This window comes from Mandrillus leucophaeus, unplaced genomic scaffold (assembly GCF_000951045.1).
Source record: "Mandrillus leucophaeus isolate KB7577 unplaced genomic scaffold, Mleu.le_1.0 Scaffold561, whole genome shotgun sequence".
In the NCBI taxonomy this organism is placed as follows: Eukaryota; Metazoa; Chordata; class Mammalia; order Primates; family Cercopithecidae; genus Mandrillus; species Mandrillus leucophaeus.
Window position 1 is genome coordinate 200145 of NW_012106042.1, and position 12056 is coordinate 212200.

The 12056-nt window shown below is 39.6% G+C and overlaps 1 protein-coding gene across 5 annotated transcripts in view; it reads right to left on the minus strand.

The window, feature by feature from the left end:
* Window positions 1-12056, minus strand: part of PHKA1 (phosphorylase kinase, alpha 1 (muscle)) — a 129923-nt gene that overhangs the window by 71486 nt on the left and 46381 nt on the right. For all 5 annotated transcript variants that reach the window (XM_011998219.1, XM_011998218.1, XM_011998217.1 and 2 more), the window contains exons 9-12: window positions 6845-6898; window positions 5379-5501; window positions 2974-3069; window positions 2082-2189 (exon numbers count right to left, since the gene is read on the minus strand). In XM_011998219.1, the coding sequence (XP_011853609.1) occupies window positions 2082-2189; window positions 2974-3069; window positions 5379-5501; window positions 6845-6898 (381 nt within the window). The remainder of the gene's footprint in view (window positions 1-2081; window positions 2190-2973; window positions 3070-5378; window positions 5502-6844; window positions 6899-12056) is intronic.

A 12056-nucleotide genomic window follows, 5' to 3' on the forward strand; every position in this document is an offset into this window, starting at 1 on the left:
AAGAAAAACCATAAAAAGACAGATTATTAAGTCTCAAAAGAGAAGCTAATATTTGAGGGAAAACAACATCCCTATGCCCATAACCTTGCACCATAACATTCAACAGACAGGTGTAGAAAGGAAACAAATGCCTTCACTGTATGAAAATGTTTGAACTCCCAGATTCACACCAAAATTCATTTTATCTAGAGTTAATTTCTATTGGCTGCCACAAATCCTTTTTTAGGTAGGGTATAAATATGTATGGTATAATTTTTTTTTTTTTTTTGAGACAGGGTCTTTCTCTGTCACTCAAGCTGGAGTGCAGTGGTGCAATCATGGCTCACTGCAGTTATGACCTCCTGGGTTCACGTAATCCTCCCACTTCAGTCTCCCAAGTAGCTAGGACTACAGGTGTGTGCCACCATGCCTGGCTAATTAGTTTATTCACGGAGACAAGGCCTCACTTATGTTGCCCCGGCTGGTCTCAAACTCTTGGACTCAAGCAAACCTCCCGCTTTGGCCTCCCAAAGTGGTGGGGTTATAAGCATGAGCCACTGCACTCAGCTGGGTATAAATTATAAATAAACAGAATGTTTTCTGGTTATTCCTCTATCTTCTTTGGATATACGTATGATTAGACGATTAGATCACAAAGCTTATCAGTAATTTAAGCCATTAGTCCTGCTGTATTCTCATTTGTTCATGTATCTGCTATGCCTTCCGTACATCAGAAATCTTTTGACTTGAGTTTCTGCCCTTTATGAAATGCGATGAACTCGCCTATTTTTTCCTCAAGAATACAAATCACTGGCCGGGCGCGCTGGCTCATGCCTATAATCCCAGCACTTTGGGAGGCTGAGGTGGGCGGATCACCTGAGGTTGGACGTTCGAGACCAGCCTGACCAACATAGAGAAATCTCGTCTCTATTAAAAATACAAAATTAGCCAGGCATGGTGGTGCATGCATGTAATCCCAGCTACTCGGGAGGCCAAGGCAGGAGAACCATTTGAACCTGGGAGGCGGAGGTTGTGGTGAGCCAAGATCGCGCCATTGCGCTCCAGCTTGGGCAACAAGAGTGAAACTTCGTCTCAAAAAATAAAATAAATTAAAATAAATTTAAAAAAAGAAAAAAAAAGAATACCAATCACTGTGGCATTCTTTTTATCAATACATTTATTTTATTTTAATTGAACGACAAAGTTACCAGGTAAGGATTATTTAAACAAACCATTCTGCCCACTTTTGCTGGATTCATTTAGTAATGTCGACTAAGAGTAATCAAACAGCCATGGTCACAGACACACAAGAAAAATGAACAAAACAGCTGCAAAAATCAGTGGTTATACATAAACAGGCCAAAGAGTCTATCTCAGATAGGATAGTTAAGTCCCACTCTTGATCCTCTAGGAGCCTGGGTTATATCTTATCAAAATAACATAGAGTGGGGAAGTAGACTTGCCAGATGATATGAAAATCTTCTGAGAAACAGAATGCCTCTGTGCAGGCTCAAAATGTCACAAAGAAGGTGGACACAAAGTCAGAAACTCCCAAATGCCTCATTAAGGGCAATCTCAACAGAATCTGATATAAGGAGCATTTAGAGAGCCCCTTAACAAAAAACAAACAAATGTAAAAACCCAAGCAAACAAAAAAAAGCCACGATGTTCCTAATCACTTATCATGGCACCTAAAAATATCAGTTAATTCAGTTAAAGAATGAAACATTATGTTGCTTGGAAACATTAGCACTTAATCCATTATCAGTAAATAACTAGCTAAGCACAAATGCATCTGTTAGTCACCAGGCAGGGCACTGAGGGGAGTTTTGAAAGGGATAGATCTGGGGCCTGAGCAGCTCCAAATACAGTGCCAAAGTAGGGAGTCCTGGGCAGCATGAGGGACATGGTTGCCAGGGAGCAAGAGCTTTTAGTGAGGGTTGGCTATGCTCCCTACTCTGAAGATCTGGAGGAAAACTATAATTAACGCAAAGTGCAAAAGGCAGAAGGCATCCTTCAGATTTAATGAGCTACTTAAAAATCTGATTATTATGGTGACTTAAGGCAGAAATAAGTGGGACAGCCTTGAAGATTCCTCTTACCTCTGCCATCAAGCTTCCTAAAATATATAGAGACTGACCCCACATGTGAGGTAATTTCCCCATGGGGACTCGGTCCACAGTGTGAGGATTCTGATATTCTTCATCGACCTAAAAGAAAAGATGAAGAGGCCAGATGAGGAATAATAGAAGGTTTAAGATACTGGACAATAAAAAGGCAGACTGGATTGTAATTTATACCCTATATAGCTATATATGCGATGCACTGAAAAGTGAAGCACTATTACTATAATCTAGGGCAGTGCTCCTCAACTGTGATGTGCATACAGATAACCTGAGGATCTTGTTAAAATGCAGATTCTGATTGAGTGGGGATGAGGTAGGGCCTGAAATCTATTTCTAACAAGCTCTCAGGTGGTGCTGCTGATGTTACTGGGAGCTTATTCTACTCATTCTCACCGGAATGGAAGACTATTCTCTCCCATGTCTAATGCTCTTTTGCAGTAGAGAAGAGGAACAATGTTACACCCGACTGGCATTTTGGGGAAATGACAGTCTGAAAACAAGACATATTCATTTTCCAAGCCTTACCTATTAAAACAGTCCTGGATTACTGGCCTAAAAGCAGAGAATACCAAATCTTGAAAGTCCACGCAGAACATCATCCTAGTTTTTACTAGCGATCTCTACATCATTCTCAAGATTTAGGTTTGGTCTTGTCCTTGTCTCACTGTGCAACAGTACCATCATTGAGACTGTTTCAAAATTTTTATTTTTAAAGGAATAAAATCATACTTATGTTGTCCTATACCTAAAGACAAGCTTTCAGAACAATAAAATAAGATTAAAAATTATTTGACTCAAATGAGGTAGTCTTATCAAGGTACTGCCCCTCTTCTCTATCAGCTATATGTTACGGCACTGTCTGACTCACCCTGTCAGGAGGAACACTGTACAGCTCTGGCAGAAGTGGGACTCCATTTTTGCCCTTGATGAGGACTGCTTCAAGAGCCTCTCTATACTCTTGAACCTGCAGATAAAAGAAAGGCAGGAAAAAAAAGACTTATAGAGAGTCCCTTTGGGGACCCAGGAGAAGACTGTAGCCAAAGAAGGTCACATTGCAAAGAAGCTAATTCACCCAGTAAAATAGAAAGGAAAGGGTATTTACTAAATGCTCGTTATAGGCCAAATATTATGCTAGGAGTTTTGCATACTTTAATGCATTTAACTTTAAAAACTATCCTAGGAACTATGTGTAATTAAGGCCTTTTTACAGGGAAATTGTCTCAAAGAGGTTGTAAATTTGTGGAAGATCAGAGCAAGTACACAGTTGAGTCCAGGGTGTAGCCATGGCAGTCTGCTTCCAAAGGCCTGTCTCGTTCCACTATGTATTTCTTAAGTATAGCTTCTAGATTTGAGGATGTATTGTCTTAAAACTGCATTTTTACCTGCCAAATTAGGTTCTATTATGGTCAAGTTTATGTTCTGTGCTTAACCATTTGCTAAAGCTTAGCAATATATAAAATGTAAAAAAACAAAACAAAACAAAAAACAAAAAACCAAAACTGTAATTTATGATGAAAAAAAAATATAGTCAGTTCTGCTATAATACTTTGTAAACAAACTTGTTCCAATGCTTCCCATATATTGGGGGAAAATTTGAGTATAACATGAATTTCATGTTTGGTTATGCACAATTTCATACTGAGAATGTACTCAGCTGAACTGGACCATGTAAGAATACACAAAACACACATGCATACATCTCAGGAGAACAATGAACTGTACCCATTCACATCTGTTGTTACTCCTTTCTGTCCAATTTCAGGTAACACTCCTTTCACCACTACTGAACTTACAAGCTGCAATCCTCTGATGGCCACCCTGGATATGCAGCCACATGCTTTCCCCTCTCTTCAGTTTTCTACCTCTTTCCTCTCAGCCTTTAAAAAAAATTTTCCCCTCTGTTTTATGCTCTTTTTCTCTGTTTTCTCTCACTCTTTTTAATCCCACTTTTGTTCTCTTCCTCTTGCACATTCTGTAGTGGGCACGAGAGCTAGGTGGGTGAGCTGGTGAGAACTTGCGTACACACTTGCACAAGCAAACTTTGGGTCTTTTTTAAGGTGAAAGTACCGTAACTATTGTGGTATTTAGGTATTTCTTTACTATTTACCATGTATAAAGCCATGATACTATTATTTTTATTAGGTTCCTATCATTTTGTATGTGTTACATTTTATGTGCTGCACTCCTTACCCCATTTTCTCACAAGCCCTGTAGTTTTTATTTCTTAAATATGCATAGCATGGTGATTTTTAAAGAATGCATATGGTCTGGGTGTGGTGGCTCATGCCTGTAATCCCAGCACTTTGAGAGGCTGAGGCAGGAGGGATAGCTTGAGCCCAGGAGTTTGAGACCAGCCTGGGCAACAAAGCGAGGCCCGTCTCTACAACAAACAAACAAACAAACAAACAAACAAAAATAGCTGAATGTGGTGGCAGGTGCCTATAGTCCAAGTGACTCAGGGGGCTGAGATGGGAGGACTGCTTGAGCCCAGGAGATCGAAGCTGCAGTGAGCCATGATCACGCCACTACACTACAGTCTGGGCAACAGAGTGAGAGACCCTGTCTCAAAAACAACAACAACAAAAAGATTGCATATGTATCATTATAGCAGAACTGACTGTACGTTGCATTTACAGTATGTCTTTATCTGTGAAATTCAAAGACTTTTAGGAATATATTCTTTAATGAATGGTGAAAAACTATTTTCATTATGTACAGAGAAACTGAAGAAGTCAATGACAATAGTTGGGCACTAAATGGTCAGGAGTGAAACCAAATTTTTTTTAAAAAGAAGAAAAAGGCCGGGCGCGGTGGCTCAAGCCTGTAATCCCAGCACTTTGGGAGGCCGAGACGGGCGGATCACGAGGTCAGGAGATCGAGACCATCCTGGCTAACATGGTGAAACCCCATCTCTACTAAAAAATACAAAAAACTAGCCGGGTGAGGTGGCGGGCGCCTGTAGTCCCAGCTACTTGGGAGGCTGAGGCAGGAGAATGGCGTGAACCCGGGAGGCGGAGCTTGCAGTGAGCTGAGATCGTGCCACTGCACTCCAGCCTGGGCGACAGAGCGAAACTCTGTCTCAAAAAAAAAAAAAAGAAGAAAAAAATAATCCAGGTCTTTTAACTCTTAGTGCCCTCAGCTAGTAGCCTGTAGGGAACAACTGTCTCTCCCCTATTAGGAAGACTTCCATCTTGACACAGGGTTGGTATACTATTAGCTGTAAGAAGATATAACAAGAACATCCAGCTGAAAACTCTTTCCCTAGCTTATTACCTGTTCTGCATTGCCACTGAAGACCCCATCAAGAATAAAGTATGTCCAGAACAATGGCCATTCACACTCAATGTTTTCAAATAGCTTCAGCTCAGCTGGTTCATAGTACAGACGATTGGGATCCTAGTAAAAACACAATAAAGTCTGTCATCACTCAGAGGTTAGATGTATATCTTTAGTTCAGAGGTATTATAACATGGGCTTTCATTACTGATTGTTTTAGAGGAGTTCAGGAAGGCAGAGCATGTGCATACTCCCTTCCCTTAGCAAGTACTCTATGATGCGACTTCTAACTAGTGGAATTGGGATAGCAATGGTATCACAAGAGGGTGTATGAAGAAATAAGATTGGTTTGCAATAAAGTTGAGTTTGGTTTTATATTTGTTAAGTTTTATGTAGTAGTAGGACATACAAATAGAAATGTTTAGAAGAGCAACTAGAGATGAGGGTTTGGGAATCATCTTCATAGAGGTGATTATGAAGTACAAGTTACAGCTGAGCTTTGTGAAATAGTACTAAATAAAATGAGCAAACTGCTTAAGAATGGAATCTTGGTAAACCCTCAGAGTGGGGCAAGGGAATAACAGAAAGAGAAGAATCAGGATAGTGTAGTGGGAAAATTAAAACAGGAAAAGAATTTCAAGAGAATTTAGGACTAGGTAAAAAGTGAGGTACTATAGAGAAGTCAAGGAGAATAAGGATTCAGAGAAGGCTATTGGATTGGTCATTTAAGAGCTTATGATGATGTTTCAGAACATGTAAGTTTAGTACACTAATAGGGGAAGAAGTCAAATTCAAGGCTAAAAAATAAAGTGGAAGAGAGGAAGTAGACCAGAAGAGTTTGAGCTTGATGATTTTTAAAAATCCATAATGTCTCTCAACCATCAAATCTAAGCTTTAAACAATGTTTCCATTACCAGTGAAAGTGATTCATATTGACTGTTCAATCTCTTTAATAATACTGAATTTTTCTCATTTATATTTCCAAGATGAACTTTTGACTCGTTGAATAAAAGAAACTTACCTTTTCAAAATCTAGCACTGTTTAGAACTAACCAACTACAAGAGGTGGAATGTGGGGCCAGAAAGATCTCCTGATGGAAAGATTTTTCCCTTTGTAATTGTTAAATATTTTGGGAGAGACACTTTGAGACAATGCAAATACCATTTCTGCATAAGTTTTCATCTACTGATTTTATCATGTATCAGCAGTTCTTTCTTGAAACTAACCAACACAAGAGGTAGAAGGACTACACCTTCCTCTATTTTACTTAATCCAGAAAGGCCTACAAATTGAGAACTTGGCAGCTAAGCCAAGTTCAACAAATATAGCAAACATCAGTTATTATAATACTACTTAGTGATCTCTATAAGTACCATCGGTGAGGTAAATGTTTTCTCTGAATGAGGCTGCAGGTAGAAGTGGCCTTTCTACCTTGGGTTCATTTTGGAGAAAAGAAACCTACCTCTTTAGGAGTTTTATATCCATCTCGTAGAAAGCGACAGCAACCATAACGACCCTGGGAATGCAAAGAAAAAGGATCAGCAGCTTGTACACTGGTACGGCCATGTAATTAATCAGAAATACATCCTTGTAACATCTCTATGTACCACCAACCTATCACCGATAAAGACACAATGCTTAAAACCAAAAAACCTGAAATCAATCCAGCAGCAGAAACAGATTTCAGCAGTGTGATTTCAAGTGAAGGCAAAATGACAGGCTCTTCACTAAAGCAGTGTTTCTAACAGTATCTTCTCTATGGCTATCCACCTAGGGTAAGTCTGTGACAGCCTAATTACTAATCTATGTGGTCCCATTCATAAGACACATACAGCTCATAAGACTCCATAAGCTTTTTTAAAAAACACATATTTTTTAAATTTTGAGACAATTTTAGATTTACAGAAGAGTTGCAAAAACAGTACAGAGAATCCCAGTATTCCTATCAACCACCATTCCATTATATTCACATCTTATATAACCATAGAAATTTGCCAAAACTGAAAAATTAACCTTGGTGGCTAGGTGTGGTGGCTCATGCCTGTAACCCCAACACTTTTGGAGGCTGAGGCGGATGGCACCTGAGGTCAGGAGTTTGAGACCAGCCTGGCCAACGTGGTGAAACCCTGTCTTTACAAAAAAATTTAAAAATTAGCCAGGCGTGGTGGCACGTGACTGTAGTCCCTGTTATTCAAGAGACTGAGGTGGGAGACTCACTTGAACCTGGGAGGCAGAGGTTGCAGTGAGCCGAGATCGTGCCACTATACTCCAGTCTGGGTGACAGAGTGAGACTTTGTGTCAAAAAAAAATTTTTTTTAAATTAACTTTGGCACGATACTATTAACCAAAGCACATAACTTATTTGGATTTCATCAGTTGTCCTTTTTTCTGTTCTAGGACCCAATTCAGGATCCCATATTGCATTCAGTTATCATGTCTCCTTAGTGTCCTCCAATCTATGACACTTCCTCAGTCCTTCCTTGTTTTTAATGACCTTGACACTTTTGAAGAGTGTTCATCAGTTATTTTGTAGAATGTCCCTCGATTTGGTTTTGTTTGATGTTTTCTCATGATCAGATTAAGGTTATGCATATTGGGAAGGATACCACAGAGGTGATGTGCCCTTCTCAGTGCATTGTATGAGAGAGTACATGATGTCAATATATCCTATTACTGGTGATGTTAACCCTGATCACTTGGTTAAAGTGGTGTCTGCTGAATTTCTCCACTGTAATTTTCCATTTGTAACTATTAAATATTTTGGGGGAGATACTGTGAGACTATTCGAATGTCCTCTTTCTGCTTAAGCTTTTGTCTACTGATTTTAGCATTCATCAGTTGCTCTCCTGAAATAATTATTACTCTAGTGTTTGTCTAATGGCAATTTTGTATTTCCTTTATTCCTTTAGCATTTATTAACTGACATTCTCCTATTAAGGAGATTTGTCTTCTTTCCTATATATTCATTTTTCAGTTATTTATTTAACTGAAATAACTGAAAAATGGACTTATGGATATTTCATTTATTCTCTGGGTTATAATCCAATACTATGATAGTTCTTTTGTTGTTCAATTTTTTTCTGTTTTGGCCATTAGAAGAACTTTTCAGTTGGTTCCTGTGTCCCTTTGACATGTTGCATACTTTTCTGAGTACCACTTTATTTTCTAGAACCGTATGATACTCCAGGATCCTCCTGTATCCTCCCTGCCCCAGTCAAATCAACCACTTCTCCAAGGAGCCCTGAGTCCTTTCATTGAGAATGACATTTAGAAACCAAAATTTGGACACTAGGTGTACTCATTGCCTCTGGGCCCTCTCAGTGGACAAAGTTAGGAAACACATATGGGAAGACACACATCCCTATATTAAACACACACACACACACACACACTTCATACTGACACTACCTTCTCTAATCCGACATCAGAAGGTTCATTCTAGGCTTTTCCCATTCCCTGTGTGTAACAGTGAGAAACCTAGGTCTCGTTATCCACTATATCTACTACATATTTACTTATTTGGTCAACCTTACTGTACAGATAAAGTAGTTTCAGAATTGCCAACCAGTACCCCTTTGAGAAACAAATTTATCAACTAGAGCAGGGGTTGGCAAACTTTTTCATAGAGGACCAGTGAATATTTTAGATTGTGCAGACTATACAGCCTCTGTTGCAATTACTCAGATCTGCTGTTGTACCTTGAAAGCAGCCATGGACAATAAGTAAATACACCATGGTTGTGTTCCAATAAAACTCTATTTATAAAAACAGATGGCCAGCCCACAGGCTGTAACTTGCTAACCCCTGAACTGGAGTACAGTGTGTGTATACAGTTATTTTTGTCTTTAGGTTAGGCTTGCAGTATCTAGTCAAAACACTGTTTTCCAAGACTTAGGTCAGCTCCTTTCCTTTCCATACCCTTTAGTATGGTTACCTGATTCATCTGTAATGTAATTAGATTCATTTTTCAGTCTGAATTCCATCTTTCTTGACACGCCCTGGTTGATTCTTTAAATTTACTTCCTGTGGCATACAATTCCTTGGCTTTTGACAAACATATAGTCAGGTGTCCACCAGCATAAGTCCATAGAGAACCATTCCATCGCCCTCAAAATTCTCTAGTGCTATATCTCTATAGACAATCTGTCCTCCCAACTTCTGGCAACTGCTGATCTGTTTTCCTCCCTATAGTTTTGCCTTTTCTAAAGTGTCATGTAAATGGAATCAGGCAGTATGTAGTCTTTGGGGTTTGTCTTTTTCTCTCATAGTAAAATGCATTTAAGAATCAACATAAGTGAAAATGCAGATGGCCAAAGTGATGAGAACAAGGAGGACTATACAATCCCAGATGAGTATAGAATTGGACCATATCAGCCCAATGTTTCTGTTGGTATAGACTATGTGAACCTAAAACAGGGTTTTACCGTAAGCTGTGTTCACTCTTTTATGCAAATGAAGAAGTTGCAAAGAATACTCATTGCAGCAGCCTTCCTCATTATGAGAAATTAAATAAATTTCTGAATAAATTGGCAGAAGAATGCAGACAGAAGAAGGAAATTTAAGATGTGCAAGAAGATTTAAGGATTTCAAAGAAAATAATGGTTCTTTGTGTTTAATGTTAACCTTTTTAAAATACAATACTGACAGAAGAAAACTACTGTACTCTTTTGTTTTGGTGGAGAAATAATGTCTGTCATGTGTTAAGTGTTATAGCAAAAAAATACATATGATTAATGAATAGTTTTTCTTTTGTAGAAGTAATTTGTAGAGATTGACTTCGTAAGCTACTTAAGACAACTTGCACTACTAAGAAAAAAATGTAGAACCATTTGGGAAAATGAAATTTAGTAGTTCCAAACTGCAAAGAAATGTCAATATTTGATTCCATTTAATAAAGAACAAAACCAATAGTATTTTTATTACTTTCATCAGAAACATTCCATGTTTTAACCTGAGCCTTGCAAACTTTTCATTTGGAGTTTGACCTTTTTTTGGTTGCATTTCATTTTTGGAGAACTTCATTAAAATGAGATTGGCAATTCAAATGCAGGTGCAGTTTTCTGTTAATATCATGCTGTCATGCTGTTGTTTAGGTAATAAGAAATATTAAGTATTGGCTTTAGATTTTGTAATTTTTTCCCTGAGTACCTGCTAGATTTCATATTCTAGTAGTCAATATATTTTCGGTGAAATGTAAAAATATTCCCATTCTCTTTGACCAGTACTAATTTTTGAGATCTTATTGCTTGTCACTTGAATCCCGTAATTGTCGTACATCTCTGGTGTAAGCAACATTTGATTTCTGAAGTGTGTAGATCACCTCTTCATATTTTCAAGATGTAAATTTACATTTCTGCATCTTAAAAACAGTTTGGCCATAATCCTAGATGCACGCTTCTAATTCATGTACCTTGCACATGTGACTTTTGTGAACAGAAATTTGCATGTATAATCTGTGTTTACTTGTAACTTTCTGGTTATATACTGCTTATATCTGTGGATTCAAGTTACTGAAGTGAATACCAATAAAAAAAAATCCTAGGCCATGTTCATTAGTTATACATGTTTGGAATGTACTGACAAAAAAAAAAAAAAAAGAATCAACATAGAGCACGAGGGCCGACTAGAGGTGCCTGATGCCTGTCTTCCCCATAAAAAAGGACCAAAACAACTAATAAACAACTAAAATTCAAGTGGAGTGTCTGAGGGAGAGCACTGTGGTACAGCAAGTGACTGGCAAGAACCCTGTGAAGTGGAAAAGCTCAGGATGGCAGCATAGAGAGGGGAGCGAGGCATCCTGGCTCTGCTGCCCCATCTCCTCTATTAGGATTGGCTCAGAGACAGGAGGGACTTCCCCTTGCAGAGAAAAGGTAAGCGAAAGGCTCCCACCATCTGTCATTGCCAGCCCAGACACCTGCAGTCCTTACTATAGGAGAATCCTACCGTCCTCCCAAGTTCTGAGCCCAGTTTGGGGAGCTGCCTAGAATTCACACAGCTGCATTACTCCAGAGTATGAGTACATGTTGTGCACTGCCTATTTCTCATGACCAAAGCTGCTGCAGCACAGTGCCATCTTGAAACTGGAGCTACTGCAGTAATGCAGTAGTTGGCCCCCCTACTCTGGGGGCCAGTAGCCATTGTGCCTCTCCAACCTTGACTCCTTGCCATCATTTCACCAACCCCACACAGGTGGCTGCAGTGCCATGACCTCAGCTGCTTGAAGCCTGGCCCCAAGAATGGCCATGACTCTGGTCCTGCACAGTAGAAAGTCAATCCTGAAACAGACGAAACAAACAGCCTGACGGACCCATGTCCCTGATCAGAGAAACAGCCCAGTGGCCCCACCCCTGGCAAGCCAGTTCCCAATCCCACACCCCCAAGGAACTCAGCATCCCTGCCCCTGGTGGGCAAACCAGTACCTGAACCACCTGACCTGCCATGTACCTATGACCTTGGCTAGAAAAGAGCCTGGCAGCCCTGTCTCCTCATGCATGTGTACATCCCAGGCCTGGGAATCAGTCTGTTCAGGAGCCCATCCCCCAGCAAAACTACCCACTACACTCACAAACTCCTGCAGCCTAGGCCATCGAGGTACTCACAAACATCAATTATGTGGATTACAGCTCAAGAAACTGCAGAGACTATAATAACTGTGTCCACCTAGAACCAAAGCC